General features: G+C 42.7%; 1 protein-coding gene across 1 annotated transcript; it reads right to left on the bottom strand.

Moving 5' to 3' along the window:
- Positions 1-11,225: 11,225 nt before the first annotated feature.
- Positions 11,226-23,301, bottom strand: LOC311058108 (uncharacterized protein; the record flags this gene model as incomplete). The annotated part of the gene is made up of 4 exons (XM_084075414.1): positions 11,226-11,229; positions 13,979-14,192; positions 22,044-22,173; positions 23,230-23,301. The coding sequence occupies 4 exons, from the start codon at positions 23,299-23,301 to the stop codon at positions 11,226-11,228; spliced, it is 420 nt and encodes a 139-aa protein (XP_083931540.1).
- Positions 23,302-23,416: the final 115 nt, after the last annotated feature.

The raw sequence follows: 23,416 nt of genomic DNA on the forward strand, positions 1-23,416 counted from the left end.
ATAAGGTCATGTGTAGGTAGTGATCACAGTATGTTGTATAGCCTACATGTAGGTAGTGATCATAGTATGTTGTATAGCCTACATGTAGGTAGTGATCATAGTATGTTGTATAGCCTACATGTAGGTAGTATGTTGTATAGACGGTAACACTTGCTATGGATTCTTTGTCTATAATGCTTTATAAATATACTTATAATACTGAATAATTATAAGAACCCATAAATACTAATGCGTAATAACAATAATCGTAACACATTATAAAGCCTTCAGACCACAAGGTCATGGGTTCGATCCCGGGCACCGCCAACTCAGTGCATGAGTAGCACGGCTTGGGTGCGGTAAGTCGTGCGGTAAGTACTGGGAGCTGAGGATAGGTGTGGCGCTCCACCTCAGCAATCCATCTCCCAGGGGTCTAGCTCATTGTAACGGGGACAGACTCCCGCGTGTTACTCGGCTGATACCGACAATAAGCCACCTCCCACCTACTTATTTATAATGTATAAGGTCAAGTATCACACAGCTTCATAATTAAAGGTCACTCACAGAATTTTTATTTAGGCCAGGATCTTGATTCATAATAATTCTCATAGTTGTAATACATTATAATAATTATACAATGCATTATCACTGCTCATTAATCGTAAATAATCGAGGCAGAAGCTATACATAATGGTGATAGATCATATGTTTGTTTGATGTCATTTATCAACTCAGATTGATCCTTTGAAAAAAACAATTGTTTCCATTTAACTAACAGCTTCTCTGTGTATGAATCTATGTGCATTTGGACCAAAGCGTTTGTCACAAACTGCAGCTAAAGGTTTTCCCCCTCTGTATGAGTCCTCATGTGTGTTTTTAGATGACCGTTGTGACTAAAGCCTTTGTTACAAACTGTACAAGTGACTGGCTTTTCCCCTGTATGAGTCCTCATGTGTAATTTTGGGTGCATTTCTCCTTTCCGACATGTCGCCTTTCCGACGTTGACGAACCCTATACCTAACCCTAACCCTAACCCTAACCGCACGCGGAAGCCACTAGTCGGAGTGGTGAGATGTCGGAATGGAGAGTGAACACCTGTAATTTTACATGACAGCTCTGACGAAAGCCCTTGTTACAAACATCACAAGTAAAGGGCTTTTCCCCTGTATGAGTCCTCATGTGCGTCTTAAGATGTCCCTTTTGATTAAACATTTTGCAACACACTCTACAACTAAATCTTTTCTTCCCTGTGTGACTCTGCATGGAGTGAGTTTCTTTCGATGATTTCAGGTCCTGGGACATCTTGCTGCTCAAAGACAATCTCTGTCCTTCCACATGTTGTGTCTTGTGTGACTTCAGTGTGTTTAAAGGTGACTGATCTACACTGGGCTCCCACTCATCACTGTCTTCAGTGATGTCAGATTCAGAACAGTGTGAAGAGACGAGCTGGTCATCACTAGTTGGATGTGATGTTCCACAGTCCTCTACATCAGCTTGTGTTTTCATGTGTTCAGTTGAGGTGCTGGCTACAGGCTCTGTGTCTCTGTTTTCACCATCATCACCTTCACTTTTCACTGAGTAACGTCAGCATTGGCCTATCAACCTCTTCTGGTCTTTGAAGAAGCTCCTCCTGCTCCTCTTTAATGTGTGGAGGCTCTGGTTCCTCCTGGACCAGACTGGGGCTCCTCTCCTCTTCAGGGGAAACCTCCTCTTTACACACAGGGAGGTGCAGGACGTCTAGGAAATAGATACAAAGAGAGACCGGTAAAGGTTTGAACATTATTTTCATGCAGTGCTTCCTCTGTTGAATGAAAAGCTAGTGCACACACATCCCCAGGTTGCAGTTCTCAACAAAGGAAAATAAAGTAAACACATCGGTCGAAAAAGCTCTGCTGTTTTTATTGTGCTCTCAATTTCCTGATGAAGATCTGACACGGATTGATGTAATCACATTGTTAACAGGGAACAGAAGTATGATCTATCCGATTCTTACCTCCTTATACTGGCTCCCTGTTCATTACAGGATTCAGTGGAAGACTTTAATGGTTGTTTTTAAGTCTTTAAATGGGTTGGCACCATTGCACATATCGGCGCTTCTACCTCCCAATAACTCTACAAGGGCCTTGAGGTCTACTGACAAGTCACTTCTTAAGGTCCCACCAACAAAACTGAAGACCCGGGGAGAAAATTTTCCGCCGTAGCGTCCAAACTGTGGAACGAGCTTCCACCCCATGTTAGAGCGTCTCAAACTCTGCCTGTGTTTAAATCACATTTGAAAACTCACTTGTACTCCTTGGCGTTCGAAAATTCTGACAGAGTTGCTGTTTCCACTAGGCATTGTCTATTGTTTTGCTCTTGTATATTTTAGTTTTTTTTTGTTACCGAGTGTACAGCACTGGTTCAACACTGTTGTAAAGGGCTTGAAACTTACTGAGATCTATGTGGTCTTCAGGTTCCTGTTTAAGGTGGTATTCAGGTTCCCGGTTGATAGAAACAGTCCTGGCTGGAGAACTCATCTTCACCTGCAGACTGGACTCCACACACTGGTCTGGAATGAAGGAATAGAAGAAAGGACTTTGATGTGACATGAATAAGGACTTTATATGATGTGACATGACTAATGACTTAAATAATAAGGACTTTGATGTGACATGAATAAGGACTTTAAAAGGTAGGGTAAGTGATTTTCTTTGGTTAAAATAAGTGTTAAATAGCTCTATGACTAGGAATGTCAGCTGGACTTAACTGAGAGAAGCAGCTGCTGTATACTTCTCCATTCAACAGTGTTTTAACAATCGGTTTGTGCTGTTTGTGTATTTCTTCTAAAGATTCGGTAATATTTATTCGGCCTAGGGATGGGTATCGTTAGGATTTTTACCAGTCCGGTTCCGGTTCCGGTTCTGCTTATCGGTTACGGTTCTTAACGGTTCCATATTTCGGTTCCAAAATGGTAAAAAAAATAAGAGGTCAAATGTCTATTTAATAGGGATGCACCGAATGGAAAATACTTGCCCAAAAACGAATATAGGAAACACTTGGCCGACGGCCGAATACCAAATGGCCTTAAAGTATTATTTTTTTTAAATATATATGCATTTTTTAAAACATTTTGTTGTACCATTGCTGTCATGGCTATGCCTCTCTTGTAGAGCTACATGATTATGGCAAAACCCTCATATCATAACTAGAATGGATCCATATTGAGATCAGTTATTTAAAACGTATTTATTTATTGTGTAGAATTATTTATTTACTATTGTGTAGTAATAAAATACAATGTCTCAAAACATTGAATAGCCTAACAAAAGGCAATATACTGTAATGTCTGCAGTTGCATTATTGCACACAGCCAAAATGCATTAATAATATTAGGCCATTCCTTCCTTTTGGAGAAGTCACTTTAAGTTTCATTTCAGACAGACAGACAGACAGACAGACAGATATGGTACCATATCCCGTTACCAACACCATTGGACCACTATTTTACGATCCCCTAACACTAACCCTAGTGATGTTGTAAGTAAAAAAAAGTACTGAAAATTGAAAGGTCAGTGGTTCTCAACCATTTGTCCAGGGACCAACAGTTGTCCATGAGGGGGAGGGGTTCCAGGGGGGTCCCCAGCTACAATACTGTAAATGATGGATAGTTGGTACCAATAGGAGTGATAACAGGCATACGCTGATCAAAATAACATTTAATCAAGTAATGTAGATGTTTGAGTTACAGATCTTTTCAGAACATCCTGGGTCCATTTGGTTACTACTAAGAGACATGCTATTTTTAAGGTTCCAGGTGCAGGTAACACCCCCATCGAGAAACAGAATATAACACATAGATATGAAAACCCCCTGTAAGATGTATTATTATTGTACTGAAAACAGACAACCTACTGTCTATGCGGATCACTATAGCCAAAATGTATAGACCATAGAGTTGATCATCATCAAAAACTCTCTCTCAATACCATTACAACCCCTGGTTCAGTTGTTCTCCCCATCATGGACACAGCAGAAGATCGCAAATAGATGTGAAAGGCAGCTGCATCCTCCGGACAAAGTCTCCTCTATATTTTAGCCTATCTGCCACAGATAGTGGACATAAGTTATAAAGTCATGTACAAGAACACCACTAGATCCAAACAGACAGACAGAAAACCATATAGACAGATAGATAAATAGATAGATAGATAGATAGATAGATAGACAGTCAGATCAAACATGTACAGGCATCTATGTTATAGACAATCGTACATGTTTTATAAAAACATGTACAGACATGTCAAATACACACATGTAACCGCAGAACATTTTAATTGAATGTGTCTATGTGCTTATAATAAACTGTATAACAGTTTAAACTGATGGTTAGGGGACATATGGGATAAAATAATATCCCTATATATTACTGGAGTAGAAACACCTCAAAACTGTAACCCTAACCCTGAATGTATAATGGACTGAAGTGGTTAATGTCAGAATGTTAGATGTTCACTCAGCCATAATAAATATTTATTGTATGTAGAACGTATGCATTCAGTACCAATTACAGCCATTTGATATATATCATATGATTTTAAAAGTGACACACGAGACCTGAAAATTCAGTGGTTCTCAACCATTTGTCAATGGAACAACAGCTGTCCAGGAGGGGGGAGGGGTTCCAGGGGGATCCCCAGCTACAATACTGTAAAATGATGGAGAGTTGGTACCAATAGGAGTGATAACAGGCATATGCTGATCAAAATAACAATTATTTAATCAAGTGATGCAGATGCTAGAGTTACAGATCTTTTCAGAACATCCTGGGTCCATTTGGTTACTACTAAGAGACAGGCTATTTTTAAGGTTCCAGGCCTGATTGCAGCTGTGGGCCGAGAAAACAATAGCTCCAACACCCTAGGTGTGAACAAAGCCCATGGGAGAGGATCACAGCATATTGTATCCTATGGGATTCCATTGGCTACGAAGTATTATCCCAGCATGCATTTGGGCATTAGTGAACTTCTAAAACCATGGGGCATAATGCTATAGATTAATACCTACCCCAATCCTCTCATCCATTTACAGAGCAATTTGAGTCCCTGCTTTGATCCCCCGTAGAGGGATAAGACAGTCTCCATCTCACTATCATCGCTACGGCAGCTGTTAAAAGTTATTATTGTTCAAAAAATAAATAAAAAATAAGCCTATAATATGACAAAAGAGTTTAAACCAACACCCAATTGTTTTAAATTCTGATAGGTCTATGTATGTGTGCCTGCAGTACCACTGATGATCATTATCCACCCATCTCCCCTTTACCCAATTCCATCAATTTTGCCAAGAGAGAGAGACAGAGAGGGAGGGAATGGGATGGAGAGAAAGGGGAAAGAGAAAGGGGGAGAGAGAAAAGAGAGAACATAGGGAGGGAGGGGGGAGAGGGAAACATTTTTGACAGGTGTCAAAACAGGCAACAGCTGGGGCTTTTGGTCAGGACAGAGAGAGTGAGAGAGAGAGAAGAGAATCAGACAGAGATGACATTAAAAACGAATTAATTGATTGGATTAAAATAAACGGATTAAATGATTGGATTAAAATGATTAAAATCTATATATATATATCATATGTATTAATAAAATCCTATATTTAGAATTAGGCTATATTTAGAATAGCCATATTTAGATATGCACCTATTCTATTTATAGAAACTGTTAGCATGCTAACGTTAGCTACCCAAGTGTATTATGACACTACTCACACACACACATTCCTTTTCATGTTCCATTTCCATCCTGTTGTTCTCCGTATCACAGAAGTCATAGGGCTTTTACAAACAGAGATCCATTTGGGGGCAGTGTCTTACTGTATCTTATTCAACGTAAGAGCCAGTTATCTGTTACAGAAAACAACTATGTGGTTCTTCTGTTGTCTTCAGCTTGTCGTTATCTTATGACAGAGATCGATTTCTCACTTACATTACAGAAGAGTCTGTGTTTATGGTTAATTCAATGTTGGCTAAAGAACAAATGGGGAAAATATGAGAATTCAGATAAACAACATCCACTTTTGGGAGATGCCCAGAGAGAATATATAAGATATAAGCTTCTCAATTTTAAATACATTAACAAGATGTTAATTCACCTGAAAGAATCAGTCATACAAATATAAATGAATAAAGTAATATCCACTCTGTCCTCAGTGTAAAATTGAGATGGGAGATTTGAAACATATACTGTATTCAGGTGCACTGCTCGTTTATATTGCACTGCATTAATAGAACAGAAACTGCTAGAATAGATTGTGATATACAATACTTGTTTGTTTTGTTGTTTCTGTTTACCTTTGTTTGTTTCTTAGTATTTTTTTTAATCATTTTTTATTGTATATTTTTATATTTACGCCTACGGGTATACAGTATATATAATGGTGGACTGTAGATGTCAGATTCACTGTAAAACTGCTCACAAATCCTGCTTAATGAAAAAGCCAATAAAGATCATTTCACACAGAAAAAGAAGCGTCTGTTTCAGATGATGTATTCAATACAAATATTTCAACTTCACATGTTGTGAGCCAATGTCGTGCACCGGAAATAACAAGACATGCTGTGAGCTTGTTGATCTGCTATGTTCGGTGCATGACACGGCACACAAACAGGTGTTTTTAATTAGTGCAGTCACCAAGGGCTTGCTCATGGGGGTATTGTTGCATCTCTGTAAATTGAAGAGTATGATCTTCACCTGCTGATACGTGGTGAAAACTGTGAACACGCTTCCACAACAAGTGAGCCAATGGCAGTGAGCTTTAACTCCACCGTCCCTATTCTCACAATGTGTTGCGAGGTGAGCTTGTAGATCTGGTATTTTCGTTAAAGAGATTTAGTGTAGAGCCATAACAGGAGGGGGTTTAGTATAGAGACAACTAGTGTTGATTTTGTCGACTAAAACTATGACGAAAGATGTTTGTCGACTACCTTTTTCACTGACGAAAACTAAATAAAAACTAAGCTATGATGACTAAATATACTGACAAGTTTGTCAAAAATTGTTAGTGAGGGACTAGTGGAGAAGAGATCCAGTAAAACTAAGACTAGTGGAGACGAGATCCAGTAGAACTAAGACTAGTGGAGACAAGATCCAGTAGAACTAAGACTAGTGGAGACGAGATCCAGTAGAACTAAGATTAGTGGAGACAAGATCCAGTAGAACTAAGACTAGTGGAGACGAGATCCAGTAGAACTAAGACTAGTGGAGAAGAGATCCAGTAGAACTAAGACTAGTGGAGATGAGATCCAGTAGAACAAAGACTAGTGGAGAAGAGATCCCGCAGAACTAAGACTAGTGGAGACGAGATCCAGTTGAACTAAGACTAGTGGAGAAGAGATCCCGTAGAACTAAGACTAGTGGAGAAGAGATCCCGTAGAACTAAGACTAGTGGAGAAGAGATCCCGTAGAACTAAGATTAGTGGAGAAGAGATCCAGAAGAACTAAGACTAGTGGAGAAGAGATCCAGTAGAACTAAGACTAGTGGAGAAGAGATCCAGTCGAACTGAAAGATGAGTCATGTTATGACTTGTGTTGCGCTCTGAAAATAGCTTGTAGATCGGCTATTTTCAGAATGCAACCAGTGTAAAATCAGCTAAAATCAGTCTACTAAATCAACTGTAGATTTAGTCGACTATAATCGTATATTTAAAACTAGATAAAAACTAAAACATTGCAGATGATTAAATATGACTAAAATTAAATGGAATTTTATTCAAAAGACTATGGACTAAAACTAAATCAAAATTTGCTGTCAAAATCAACACTGCCGTAAGGGTCAAACTTTTAACCACTTTAAACCAATTTTACGCTGGGCTCGATGTACACACTCACAACATTTTGAGTTTGTAGATCTACTATTTTCGAAAAATTTGGAAAAACCTGGAATAATCTTCTCTTATGAGAGTCCCTGGCACGCAATATTCTCAGATGGGGGTCCGTGGCCAAATACATATCATTTTGTGGGCCCTTGACATGAAACAAAGTTAGAGACCCTCGGTTGACAGTATCGGTGTCTTCAGCCAACTCATGTCAATGCATTCCTATGCACAGAGGTGGAAAGGAACTAAGTACATTTACTCAAGTTCTTTACTCAAGTACAATTGTGAGGTATTTTTTACTTTACTGGAGAATTTTCAATCATTTTACTTCTACTCCACTACATCTCAGAGACAAATATTTTACCTTTACTCCACTACAATTATTTGAAAACCATAGGTACTAGTTACTTTGTAGATTTTGATTATGACAAAACCACTTCAGATATGTACATACTTTGGCAATTTGAAAATACCAGATCTACAAGTTTACAACGTGTTGCGATGCGACGGGTTGTGAGTTTGTAGACTGGCTATTTGCAAAGGATTTTTATATACATTTGAAAAATTGTGAAATGGGACATTCTGCATGATGAGTACTTTTACTTTTGGTACTTTAAGTATATTTTGAAGCAACCCGCCATATACATACAGTACATACATACATACATACATACATACATCTGGGTCTTCAGTAAATAAAAGAGAATTGAAGGCTTCATGTGAGAAGCCCTCTCTCGCTTTCTATTCTCTCTGTCTCTCTCTCGATTGTTATCTTATCCTTACAGACAAGCTCATCTCACAAGTATAAAAAAAACACTTACGCGCACGCGCGCGCGCACACACACGCGCACACACACACACACACACACACACACACACACACACACTTGATAATAGCATATTATTATTGTCTTAAATGATCTGACAGCTAAATTAGAAAGAGGGAGAAGTTCAGATGCAGCGTCCAGCAGAACATCTGTCAAGAAGAACCAGGTAAAGCCATCGAGTCAAAATCCATCGGACGACGCTGATTCGACCAGCAGACCATCGGCTGGTCGTTGCGGGCACTCGCGCCTGGAGGCGCTCGGGCGCAACTCCTCAGCCTCAAGGTCTGCTGAGTCGGCGCGCCTCCGTCATGGTCCAAAACTATACTTTATCGGCGAAAAAAAGTAGTCCGCGGATGACTGAAAAAGTTTATCCCAAGCGGGAGTCGAACCCAGACTCCCAGTGGTAGCACCGGCTTCGAATGCTATTAATGCATTGAATGGGAGATTATCACGTTTTATCAGTCCATTCAATGGGCGAAGTAGGCGACCTACTAGCTACCCCGCGATTTGTCAGACCATTCATTGGGCGTAATCAGGAGCTACTGACCTACCGACGGAGGCGGAGCAGTCCCCACAACAATATTTACGATTCTGTGCCTATCGGTACATAACTCCAACGGCGCTGAGTAGGCTCAGGCGAGCGTCGCACCGCTCCGGACGGCAACTCGGTCGCTTTAGCTCCCTCGGTGCCGGTGGCCCGTCGCGGGGCTCCAGCTCGCCTGAGACTGCGCGCCTCCGTCATGGTCCGAAACCAAAACAACCAAAACCAAAACCGAAACTGAACTATTTAAGTCATCTCCGTCGGTAGGTCAGTAGCTCCTGATTACGCCCAATGAATGGTCTGACAAATCGCGGGGTAGCTAGTAGGTTGCCTACTTCGCCCATTCAATGGTCTGATAGAACGTGATAATCTCCCATTCAATGCATTGATAGCATCCGAATCAGGTGGTGGTAGTGGGTTGGGAGTCTAATGATTAGCAAGGTGCGCCACTGTGGTCGGTGCCGAGATTGGGTATTTTGGTTGTATTAGAATGTGACGTCCTAACTCTTCTATTGTAGAAGAAAGAAGTCCCCGCCCGCACCCCCGCCCAAAAGCATACACCATGCACTTAGATATGTCGCATTCTGGGGGGAACATTCGCCAAAAATAGCGGATCTACAAGCTCAAAACTTTTTTTATTGAGCTTGTAGATCCGCTATTATTGGCGAGTCGATTTGTGTAGAGTGAAATAGGATTCCGCGGTCACGGGAATTACCACAGATTTCAAAGCCGTCCGCAGAATACATGGCACAGTGCAGAAAATAAGAAGAATCTCAGCAAAACACCGTCAGCAAGAAGAAATTGTCATGGAGAATATAATACACACACGGTGGGACTTCTGCAGCGCGTTTCTAAACAAACTAGTCATTTCAGCCAATAAATAGATCTAGTAGTTGTTCAACATTGATTTTTATAGACACATAGGGGCTTTTACCCCATATGTGTTCCTGATTAATCCTGTCTTACCTATTTATATTACATATTGTCACGTGTCACTTGACCAATGTTAGCTTGGCTGATGGAAGCTCACTTGAAAAAATATAAAAGATTTTTTGAAGTGACATGCCTATTTATAGGTTTCTATTTCGTCATGCGTCTCGCTAGCCAATCAAAGCACACCCTTTAAACATATTGTCACGTGTCATGTGAAGCTTGACCAATGTTAGCTTGGCGGACACACGGAAGGACGGAGACGAAAACATACTCTCCACCTCTGGCGGAGACAATAAATGAATTTAATTGGCTTACGCCAAAATATACAATAAATGAATTTAATTGGCTTACACCATTCCCAATCTTACGTCATTAAAATATTACAAACGTACAATATCATATATTTCATTTTTGGCCCATGTAATGTAGAAATACTCTGTTACTAGTAAAAGTCCGGGATTCAAAATTTACTTGAGTAAAAGTACTGGCATCAAAATGTACTTAAAGTATCAAACGTAGAAAGTACTCATTATGCAGAATGTCCCATTTCACCAGTTTTCAAATGTATAACATGTATACAAATCTTTTGAAAATAGCAGGACTTTTTATGTTTTGTAATAACAATCAAAATCTACAAAGTAACTAGTAACTAAAATAATTGTAGTCAAATAATTGTAGTGTAAAAAGTTCAATATTTGCCTCTGAGATGTAGTGGAGTAGAAATTAAAGTATTTAAAATTGGAAATACTCCAGTAAAGTAAAAAACCCTCAAAAGTGTACTTAAGTACATCACTTGAGTTACTTTACACAACTGCCAGATGGAATGACAAGGGGAGTAGTGGGAGGTGTGTGTGCTATTGAGGCGTCTTTATATTGTTCCTGATGTAGTTTGTAAGCCTGAGAGTGGACATTGAGAACATGTTTTCTTGGTGAGCCGTTCCAGTTGGTGGCTCTGTGATTTGAGTTGGGTGGGTCTGATATGGTGTCGGACAGTAGAGAGGAGAGAGAGGAGGGGTCGATAGATTTGAGGTTCTGAAATAATGAGGATAACATTAGTGTGATCGCCTTAGTGATCCCACTAATAGTCAGGATAACAGTGTGATCACCTTAGCGATCACACAAATAGTGAAGATAGCGTTAATGTGATCGCCTTAGCGATCCTACAAATAGTGAGGATAACATTAGTGTAATCGCCTTAACGATCCCACAAATAATGAGGATAACATTAGTGTGATCGCCTTAGCGATCCCACAAATATAATTCCAATATGCAGGTACATATATCCAGGAAATAGGATCAAAACTAAATAACAGTTCAACTTGAGCTTGAGTCCAACTCTTCAGTCCACGTGGCAACACTAGTGTGTTTAGTTTGTCTCCAAAATGCTTCACGTTAGGTGGGGCCAGACTAAAATTGCATGGCTTGATGTGTTCTAGAAAATGTGTTTGCTACAGGAGCGATGCCTTGTCTCCTAATAGTGTGTTCTGAAATTGTTGTGCTTCCCACATGTATTAGGCTTGGACACGTTGTGAGCTTGTAGATCTGCTACTTAGCTATTAATACAACTGTGTTGAGATTGTGACAAAAACATTAAGAGCATTTAGAGAGTGCATCAGAAACACATTATAGAAGGATATTTGTATAAAAAATAAAACTAGTTGAATGAATGAATGTTTATTTAGAACATTAAAAAAATAAAATAATAATGCACACTAATAATGCTCATAATTCCAATAAAATAATTGTTCGAAAGGAGTATGAAGGAAGCCTCTGCTTATCTGATCCTACCCCTATTTTTTCCATTTAGAAATCAACTTAAATCAGGTCTAGATTTAAAAAAAAAAAACCCAAAAAAACTACTTCTGGTGTTCATCTTCAGAGCGTATTACAATATCCTTTTAATATTTTGATTATATATATATATATACACATTTTAAACTTGAGTAATGTACTGCAGTTCGTCAGTTATTCACTACTGATGTTCCATAATTCCACACCTTTAACTGTGATTCATATTTACTTCCCACCATTCAAAAAACTTCTGGATACTGTTTGGCAATTGACAGTTTTTTTTACTTTGAGTTGGGTGGTTTTGAAATCAACCAGATCCTTATATTTCAGTGTGTTCAGTTTGATAAAGAGTGGGTTTGTTAGTTCTCTGTAATCAGCTTTGTTTACTATCCTTATTGCTTTTTTTTTTTGAAGAATGACAAATGGATCTGTGTATGTTTTGTAAGTATTGCCGCACACTTCCACACAGTACAGTATGTATTGTATGGGAGTATGAAGGAACAGTACAAGGTATATAATGATGACTGATGTACTATGTATTATCTTACTTAATGTAATAATGATTACGACTTTGATATTTTTGAGTAGATATACTTTATATGTGACGTTCAACTTAATTTATTATCTATATTCACTCCTAGAAATTTTGGTGGTGGCCAGGGACTTTACCACTGCACCAACCGAGCGATCGTTATGTGCATCTTCAGGTAACATTTTCGATTGAAGGGTTTCTCACAATCTGGATAAGGGCTTTTACCCCATATGTGTGTTTTCAGATCTACAGAACGCGTAAAGCTTTTGCTACAAACTGAACAAGCAAATGGCTTTTCCCCTGTATGAGTCTTCCTGTGTCTTTGCAGATGTCCAGATTGGGTAAAACTTTTGCTACAAACTGAACAAGGAAAGGGTTTGTCCCCTGTATGAGTCATCATATGTCTTTTCAGACTTGGAGTATGTCTAAAGCTTTTGCTACAAACTGAACAAGCAAATGGCTTTTCCCCTGTATGAGTCCTCATGTGTCTTTTCAGATTTCCAGAATGGATACAACTTTTGTTACAAACTGAACAAGCAAATGGCTTTTCCGCTGCATGAGTCATCATGTGTATTTTCAGATGTGAATGTTGGGTAAATCTTTTGCTACAAACTGAACAAGCAAAGGGTTTGTCCCCTGTATGAGTCATCATGTGTCTTTTCAGATTCCCTGTTTCATTAAAGGTGTTTCCACAAACTGAGCAAGACAATGGTCTGTCCCCTGTATGACTCCTAACGTGCGTTTTCAGATATTGAGATCTGGTAAAGCTTTTGCTACATATTGAACAAGTAAATGGTTTCTCCCCTGTATGACTCATCATGTGTCTTTTCAGACTTTGAGTACGGTTAAAGCTTTTGCTACAAACTGAACAAGCAAATGGCTTTTCCCCAGTATGAGTCATCATGTGTCTTTTCAGCTTTTGAGATTGGGTATAGCTTTTACTACAAACTGAACAATCAAATGGCTTTTCCCCTGTATGAGTCATCATGTGTCTTCTCAGCTTTTGAGATTGGGTATAGCTTTTACTACAAACTGAACAAGCAAAGGGCTTTTCCCCTGTATGAGTCCTCATGTGACTTTTCAGATTACCATTGGAAACAAAGACTTTGCCACACTCTGTACAACAAGGACTTTTCTTTCCTTTTTGACTCCTCATGGATGGTGTTTGTTTTGACGATTTCATGTTCTGAGACAACTTCTTGCTCAAAGACAACCTTTGTCCTTCCACACGTTGTGTCTTGTGTGGTTTCAGTGTGTTTAAAACAGACTGATCATCACTGGGCTTCCACTCATCACTGTCTTCAGTATCAGATTCAGAACAGTGTGAAGGCCAGTCATCACTGTCCTCAGTAATGTCAGATTCAGAACTGTGTGAAGAGAGGAGCTGGTCATCACTAGTTGGTTGTGATGTTCCACAGTGCTCTACATCAGCTTGTGTTTTCATGTGTTCAGTTGAGGTGCTGGCTAAAGGCTCTGTCTCTCTGTTTTCATCATCATCTTCACTTTTCACTGCTAGTAATGTCAATGATGACCCTGCAGCCTCCTCTGGTCTTTGAAGTAGTGTCTCCTCCTGCTGTTCCTCTTTAATCTGTGGAGGTTCTAGTTTCACCTGGACCAGACTGGGACTCATCTCCTGCTGTTCCTCTTTAATCTGTGGAGGTTCTAGTTTCACCTGGACCAGACTGGGACTCATCTCATGCTGTTCAGGGGAAGCCTCCTCTTTACACATAGACAGGAATTGGAGATCTAGAACGAGGAGAGAGGAGGTAACGTCAGCGGAGAGCAATACAATTGTTTATCAAATTGATACGGTTGATTCTTCTACGTATTAATTTGTTTTGTAATGATTTTGATAGTCTTTGTTTGCTGTCAAAAACAGACGCTACAACTAGTCGTCACTTTCTCACTTTTGCCCTTTTGACTAAAGGCCAGCCAATGAGGGGTCGCCAATGGCTTCCCATACTCTGAACCAAGTTCTTATGGCCAGCCATATTTTAGTTTGTGTTATTTACATATCTTATATATGTCCACCTCATGTGTCATTCTGGTTAGTTCAGAGTTCAGTTCAGTTTGAGTTCAGTTGTGTTGATCAGTTCAGTTTCTGTTTAGTTATTTAATTTCATTTATTTTGGGCACACTTATTTGTGTTATCTGTTAAACCATTTATTTTGAAACAAAGAGACAAAGAAAGAAAAATGAAGACAAAAAAAGAACTAGAGGTTACGTATGTAACCCCTGTTTCTTTACTCTCGGAGTAATATACTTACTATGGGATAACAGCTCCCCCTGGCGATGCACAGAGCAACACACATTGACTCCCGTGACAATTCTGATTGGTTAGGGTCATATTACGCGATCCGGCAGTCTGGAAGAGGTATATAACCCCTCGTGTAACTATACCACGCCCTCTTAACAACTTCCCTCTGCATGCCAAATCCGCACAGAAGGGGTGTTAGTTGAGTATATTACTCAGAGAGTAAAGAAACTGTCTAGTTCTATCTAGTTATCTTGACCTCTCTCCATAATATACTCACTATGGGACTCATAAACCCCCTTGGGTCAACAAGTCACACGACCCTTACAGACCCGCGCGTCCTCAGCCCCAGGCCTCGCCCCAAGGCGTGACTCCGGCCTCACAGGCGCCCCAGCCCTCCGGGCATAGGTGCAGGACCAGAAGGAAAGACCCTGACAGACCACAAGGTCTGCCTCATTCAACTAATGGACAGACACAAGTTTATCCCATACCACAATGAGGGAAAACAGGGCCTCCCCCCCTGGGACCCAGCCTTAAGCCGGTCGCAGGGGGACCTAAGAGGACGGAAAACCAGGAGAGAAAGCACGACCCCTAGGCCTGCTCACCCCTCTCCTGGCTAGAGACAGCGGCTACACCCAGGACTGTGTGCGCCATTAAAGACGCCACCACGTCCAATCCGTGGAATGCCGCAAAAGTCGACAGACGACCAGTTTGCAGCTGAGCATATTTCCTGCATCCAAACCCCCTTGTAGAGGGCCTAAGATGCAGCCATGCCCCGAGTCGAGTGGGCCCTCAGTCTCTCTGGAACTGGAACGGCCCTTGCGCCCTGGATGGTAGCTACTACATCAGGAGAAGACCATGCAAACTCAAATTCGCCCTCTCACGGGCCAGACCCACAGGTCCAGTTCCTGAGGGCGTTTGTGGAAAACCTCGTCTCCTCCCTGTCTCAGCAGGTCTCTGAACAGGGGGAGGGGCTACGGCTCGCCGTAGAGGAGGCGTTATTTCCGACCTCCACACGCCCCACGCCAGGGCCACCAGTAAAACCGATAGACCCTGGACCCTGGGATCAGCTCCAGTGGCGGGAAAGCATATAGTAGGACGTCCGGCCAACTGTGTGCCAGGGTGTCCAAGCCCAAAGAGAGGTCCCCGTCCCTCATCGAGAAGAACCGAGAGCACTTCGCGTTCTCTCTGGATGCAAACAAATCGACCTGAGGCCGGCCGAACCTGGCCCAAATCAGGTCTGCCACCCAAGGGTTGAGGGACCACTCCCCGTACCGAACCCCGCCCCTGGACAGCAGGTCCGCCCCGCAGTTCAGGAGGCCCGGTACATGAAATGCTCGTATTGACGCCAGGCGCGAGTCGCACCAAAGTGTCAGATCGCGTAGTAGTTTGGCCAACACCAGGGAGGCCAAGCCCCCCTGTTTGTTGACATAACACATAGTCGTGGTGTTGTCCATTCTGATGGAGACATGACAACCCAGGATACGAGCCTCAAAGTGTTTGAGAGCAAGAAAGACCGCCATTAACTCCAGGTAATTGATGTGGGCTTGACGTGGGATCCCGCAGAACGGGATCCCACGTCCCCCTGGCCGAGTAGCCCTCCCGAGAGGCTGGCGTCCGTGGTAATGACCTTCCGCAATATCACAGCGCCTATGCTGACACCTTCGGAAAGAAAAGTCACTTGTGAGGACACTTCTACCTTCCGAGAGCCCATGGTGTGCGGGATCCCTAGAGCCCGCATCCACCTCTGAAACGGTCTCATGTGGAGCCTGCCCAAACGGACCAGGTGTATGGCAGATGCCATGAGACCCGCCGCTTGCATGCACGTTCTGTACGTGACTCAACGCCCCAGGCGAAGAGACCTCACGCATGCCAGAAAACCGGCTATCCTGTCCTGAGGCAGACGTGCCAACGAGATCTCAATGAAAGTGGTCTGTTGAGACGGGACCAAGACGCTCTTCTGAGTGTTGATAGTGAAGCCCACGGACGTCAGGTGTGCGATGGCCACCTCTGTGTGCCGCGCCACCTCTTCCCTTGAGCCTGCAGGTTCTCCATTGGCTGCTCAAGGGCGCAGCTGCCGTTGTGGAGCTGAACCGATCACCGGACTGAACCGAACACTGGACACCACGGCAGCAGCGGGGGTTGGCGTCGAGGAGACGGTCCTGGTGGCGACGCCGCGCCGTCCTCGGCTAGCACCGCTGCGGGGCGACGTCTGTCGGGGGGCCCATGGCTCCACGGCTCTCCTCCTCTAGCGGGGCCGTTAGCCCCGCTGACTGTGGCTGCGAGAGATCTAGCCCTCGTGAGCCGGCCGTCGAGGTGGAACACTGTGTATATCGCATACGCTTTGCAGGCGTCCAGATCACCGGGATGCCATCTGGCGACAAAGGTGGGGTTCACCCCCAGGCACGATATACAGATGCGGTGGGGGTCGTCTGCGGCGACGAGGAAGACGCAGTCCTCCAGGCCGCACTTTCTTGGAGACTCCATCACGTGGCGAACAAAGGGCTAAGTAGCCGCCTAGCCTAATTTAGCCTAGCTCGTTAGCCTAGCCTGGCCTAAACAGTAGCTTAGCCTGTAGCCGCTAACTGTAGCTTCAAGGCTAATCTTGAGCCACGGAGGGAAAACTTTAAGGAGACAGGAAAGAAAGAAATAAAATAAGCCAAGTGACCCCGCTTTGGGTTAAAGCTGGTTTTCGTAGAATTTTATCCGGAGTGTGTCTTGGCTCGTGCGCATTCGCACTTGACTCCGCATTCGCGGAGTCAAGTAAGGGGGTGTGGTATAGTTACACGAGGGGTTATATACCTCTTCCGGACTGCCGGATCGCGTAACATGACCCTAACGAAACAGAATTGTCACGGGAGTCAATGTGTGTTGCTCTGTTCATCGCCAGGGGGCACTGTTATCCCATAGTGAGTATATTATGGAGGTCAAGATAACATTATTTTAAACCAACAACCAAGTTTCCCTGTGTCTCTCCTTCCGACCAACTCGGTCAAGGGACCGAGTTGGTCGGTGGAGAGCACAAAATAAACCTGTGCTCTCCACCGTTATCCCACCACTGCCACCATCTGTCAAGGGACCAGATGGTGGCAGTGGTGGGATAACGGTGGAGTTTTTTTTTTAAGTGAATAACCCACTGTGATGACCACTGTGACCACACCGCCCACTTCACACTGGGTGTGATTTTTTTCAATATATATTTTTTTCCAAACCCTGATGAGCCATGAATCGTGGCAGAGGAGGAAAAGGACCACCAAAACCAATACAGGAGGAGGAGGAGGGTATTCCAGACTCTGGAGCCACTGGAGGGGACACTGAGGAGATCAGCCGAGAAGCAGACTTGCCCGGTATTTTTCAGGCTCACATGAACAAACAGGAGGCCCGGGAGCAATGTGGTCCACAGGCCGAAGCAACAGTGTCTCCAGAGGGTTCTCCAGACGTCGCTACCTCAGGTTGGTTTCGGTTCTCTCCAGAACCTATATTTCCAACTGAGAGTGATGATAGTGAACATTTTCTGATAACTTTTGAAAAACATTTCATCAGCATGGAGATAGCCAATCTGTGGATCCTCTGGTAGTGTGTTGTGAGAGGGGGTGGGGGATGTTTGTGTGCAGCTGCTGACCTGGTAAAGGGCTTGTGTCGTCCCTTGCGTGATGGACATGATGGACGTGAAACGTGAAGCGAGAAATGTGAAGCGAGAAATGTGAAATGTGAAGCGAGAAACGTGAAGTGTGAAGCGAGAAACGTGAAGTGAGAAGCGTGAAGTGTGAGGGGATCCAGACGGACCATAAAGCCCTCCAGTGGATGCAGCGGATGAAAGACACCAATGGATGCCGATCCGCGGCAAACTCAACGTGACTTCAGATTACCTCTCTCGCTGTTTCAGCAAGAGCTCCAAAGGGGGGGAGTGTGTGATGGCTGACTCAGCAGCCACACATTGAGACTATACTGTATGTTCTGTGAGAAGCTGCTCACAGAAATGGAGATGATGGGCTGGCCAAAGGAATGGGGATCAGCTGCTTCAGATCTGCATCTAATGTGGACAATTGGACTGCACCACATCTCTCTGCACCACAGGGAGGGGCAGGGGTTATTAGAGTGTGTTTAAGTGATAGTCTTTGTCTTTTCCCCCTTTGTGTTAACAGTGGTCTGACCCGTCCCTAAATATGTCCACCTCATGTGTCATTCTGGTTAGTTCAGAGTCCAGTTCAGTTTGAGTTCAGTTGTGTTGATCAGTTCAGTTTCTGTTTAGTTATTTAATTTGATTTCATTTATTTTGGGCACACTTATTTTTGTTATCTGTTAAAACATTTATTTTGAAACAAAGAGACCAAAAACTTGGTCCCTTGACACACCCCATGGTTCGAGCACGGATCCGCTGGTGTCTCTAATTAAAGCTGAGGAGGACTTGAGAGTCTAAAGCTGGCCCTCCACCAGGAGAGGTGGAGTTCCAAACTAAAACCAAGGAGGTTGAGCTGATGAGCTGAAAGGACAGTGTGGCTCCCATGAAAACCATCAGGGTCAAAACCCGCTCGGTTCCATGGATGAATTCGGACATCCTTACTGCCATAAAAGTCAGAAACAAAAAGTGTTCTGAGTTTCATAAAGGTAGGATCAAACTCGCCAAATGCTTTAACAAAGGTCTCGAATCCCACGTAGCTAAACTCGAAAAAGAGAAAAACATGCTAAGAAACAAGATTAATGGCATGCTCCTACCTCGATGACAACATTGAGGAAAATCAAAGCAAACCACAAGAGCTTTGGAAGCTACTCAACAACCAACTAGGCTGCAGCAAGAAATTGAAAACCCGGTTTGCAAACATAAGCCTCAAGGTGAATGACACTCTCACTACAACCAAACGGGAAGTGAGTAAAATCCTCAACATATTCTTCACGACCGTAGCCTCAGATTTGGTTGAAAAACTACCCCCTCACTCTGGGTGCTATGGTGAAGAGTATGTTGACTCATTTTACGAAAAACAGGGTGTACGCAAAGATGATTTTAAACTCTCCCCTGTGAAAACAGATGAGGTGTTTAAAAAATTGAGTGCACTTCATCAACACAGAGCCACAGGCCTCGACAATATCCCCTCCAAATTTCTAAAAGACTCAGCGGCCTCCATTGCTCCAATCATTACCCACATAATAAACCTCTCCATCATACAGGGACGGGTCCCTAACGATTTCAAAAAAGCAAGGGTGACCCCTCTGTACAAAAATGGAAACCAATTAGACCCTGGTAACTCGGCCCTATTTCTATTCTTAGCTCCATCTCGAAAGTCATGGAAAAATAGTCTATGAACAGGTCAATAAGTATCTTGCTAAGAAAAATCTAATCTACAAATTCTAATCTGGTTTCAGAACAAACCACTCCACTGACACATGCCTTCTCTATTTGAACGACTCTATCAAACAAGATGTCGACAAGGGCAAATATTGCGGCATGGTCATGCTGGACCTCCAGAAGGCCTTTGACACCGTTAATCACCCAATTATGATCAATAAGCTCAAAGCAATAGGTTTTGATGATACGTCGGTGAACTGGATGAGATCCTACCTGGAAGGGAGGGAGCAAGTGGTGGAAGTAAATGGCACCCAGTCCCCTCAAGTCACTGGGAGGGACTTGTGGTGTTCCTCAAGGAAGTATACTAGGACCTTTACTGTTCCTGATATATGTGAATGATATGTCTTCAGCTTGCGACTGCAAACTGTTCCTGTTCGCAGATGACTCGGCTCTGCTGGTCTCAGACAGGGACAGGCTGCAGGTTGAGAAAACTCTCAGCACTGAACTCAACAAGATCTGCATCTGGCTCTCCGACAACAAACTTTCATTACACCTGGGTAAAACTGAATCCATCCTCTTTGGGTCCAGTCCTAACCTTAGCAAGGCTGAGAGTTTCACGATCAAAGTGGGTGATAATGTTATCACAAGAAAGGAGGAAATTACCTACCTGGGTTCCATTTTGGAGGCAAACCTCTCCGGTAACAAAAACGCCGAAAAAGTGATCAAAAAGGTCAACCAAACAACACGCTATTTGTGGAGGATTGATCGTATAGTCAGTAAGAATACTCTGAAGATTATTGCAGGGGCCCTCATACAAGGTCATTATGATTATACATGCACTTCATGGTATCACAACACCTCCATGGCCTTAAAAACAAGGCTCCAACCAAACATCCCAAACAAACTTGTAAGGCTACTTCTTGGCCTCAATCACAAAACCCATCTAACCCCTGCTCATTTTGCTAGGATTGGATGGCTTAGGGTTGAGGACAGAGTACAGCAACTTGCTATGGGCCTGGTCTTCAAGATACACGCAACATTGGGATCCCCCTGTATTTATCAAAATACTTCCAAAATGTTAATGAAGTCCATGATAATAACACCAGAGGCAGCTCCACAAATCATGTTCAACCCAGATTTGGCTCAACAAAGGGAATAAACTCGTTCTCATGCTATTCATCAAAAATGTGGAATGCCCTACCAAAAGGAGTAAAAGAGTGTAAAACCATACTCACTTTCAAAACTGCCATAAAGATACACCTTCAGGAGGCTACAATTCAAAAATACCCCCCCCTCTCTCTTTCTTCTTTTGTACATATTTTTCACTCTTCATACCAGTAACCTGTAAACTGATTGTATGACATTCTGTATAATAGTGTGTATATCTGTCTGTCTCTTATATGTCATCATGATTTGTGTGCATGGGGTTCTCATCTTAAACAAGCTTAGTGCTTAATGAGTTTTCCAGTTTAGTAGACCTTGTATTGTGAATTTGTACTTCCATGTACTATTATGTACTGTCATGTACTGTTCTCATCTCTTACTAAATAAAGTACATCAATCAATCAATCAATCAAGGCCTCTCAACAGACAACACACACACCTTTCACACCCATTACAGTCTAATGCCCTCAGGCCGTCGATACAGAGCCTCGACATTCACCAAAAGGGGCTCAGCTAGGTTCATGTCTACCTCCATCAGACTGCTGAACGCCTAGTTCTGGTGAAGCCTGTACTGCCCCCCCCGCCCCCCCCCCCCCCCAAGCACCACCTTATGTTATTTGATACTGGAAGATATTGTCCCTAAACATTTACAAACTACTGCTACGTATGGAATAGTTACTCTGTGGAAACAGAACTGTGGCTGAGCTTTACACACTGATTCCACTGTCTACAGCTTTAATATCATGATGTTTTTGCCATGATGAATGTAAACTGAAACTTGATTAGGTGATTATTGCCTTACAACAGAATGAAAAGCAAGCCAGAAAGAAATAAAATGAAAAAGAAATAAAGAAAGAATGATAAAAGAAAGAAACAAAGAAACAAAGAAACTTACTGGCGTCCAGGTGTTCTTCTTTAACTTCAACTTTAACGTCATCTTCAGGTTCCTGTTTAATAGAAACGATGCGGTTTGGTGCTGGAGAACTCATCTTCACCTGCAGGCTGGATTCCACACACACACTGGTCTGTAATGAAGGAATAGAATAAACACGTTAACGGTGGTCACACAGTGATTTTTTCAACGTTTTGCACATGTTTTCAACGTAGAGCACAGTGACCAGACATTCTGGTTTGGCTGGGATTGTCCTTGTTCCTAGCCGGGTGTCCCTAGTCCCCATAAATATCTCTGAAACACTGAAATGACCACCGACTTCAGATGCTGTCAATGCACTGAATGGGACATTATCAGGTTTAATCAGACTTTTGATTTGTATACGTAGGTGAGATACTGACCTACCGACGGGGCTCAGTAGGTGTTTTGTCGTTATTCTGTGGGTTGATGTAAGTTGGGGTAAACACTCACCCCAAAACATGATTTACGATTCTGTGCCTATCGGTACATAACTCGGACGGCGCTGAGTCGGCTCAAGCTAACTTCGCAACCTTCGGCACGGCAACGTGCTCGCTTTAGCTCACTCGGTGGTGCCCCTCGTGGCTCAAGTTCGCTTGAGACGGCGCGCCTCCCACACCTACTGAGCCCCGTCGGTAGGTCAGTATCTCACCTACTTAGACCAATCAATAGTCTGATTAAATGTGGGTAGGTCAGTATCTCACCTACTTAGACCAATCAATAGTCTGATTAAACGTGATAATGTCCCATTCAGTGCATTGACAGCATCCAAAATGGGTGAATGACCCAGTTTTCAACATTCACTACCAAACGGTCATGGTTATCACCACAGTTTAAGTAATAATACTTGTGTTGAGACGTGTGACGGCCAGAGTCACAATTGACTCCAATTAATGGGCCAATTGACTAATTAATGGGCCATCCACAATTTACAATGATTGACACATGGCAATTTCCCTGCTTAGGACTGAAATTACCAGGGGTGTGATTGATTGAGTAATTTTCAGTTTGTATGCTGGCAGCAGCACCCAAGGACAGTTGTCCAGCATTCTTATGCAGTTTATTGTATTTTACCTGAAGTGGCTCGAGTTGGAGAAAAGTTATTCACTTCAACTTCACTAAACAAAATTCACTAAACTGCACAATCAGGCCTGCAGAGTTTCAACCTCACCTCCACTGTGCTTGAATCCAGGGAGGAGAATTGGATCTGAGGAGGGGAATTGTTTGGAGAAGAGGAGTCCATTCAGGATTCTTTCTGTGTCTGGAGTGATTTGGAATTCAACACCAAGGTAACACAGAACAATATAAAGTACAATTGAGGATGGAAAAGCTTGACTGACAGCAAGAGGACTTTATAA

This window comes from Gymnoscopelus microlampas, assembly GCF_963454915.1.
Source record: "Gymnoscopelus microlampas genome assembly, chromosome: 13".
Classification (NCBI taxonomy): domain Eukaryota; kingdom Metazoa; phylum Chordata; class Actinopteri; order Myctophiformes; family Myctophidae; genus Gymnoscopelus; species Gymnoscopelus microlampas.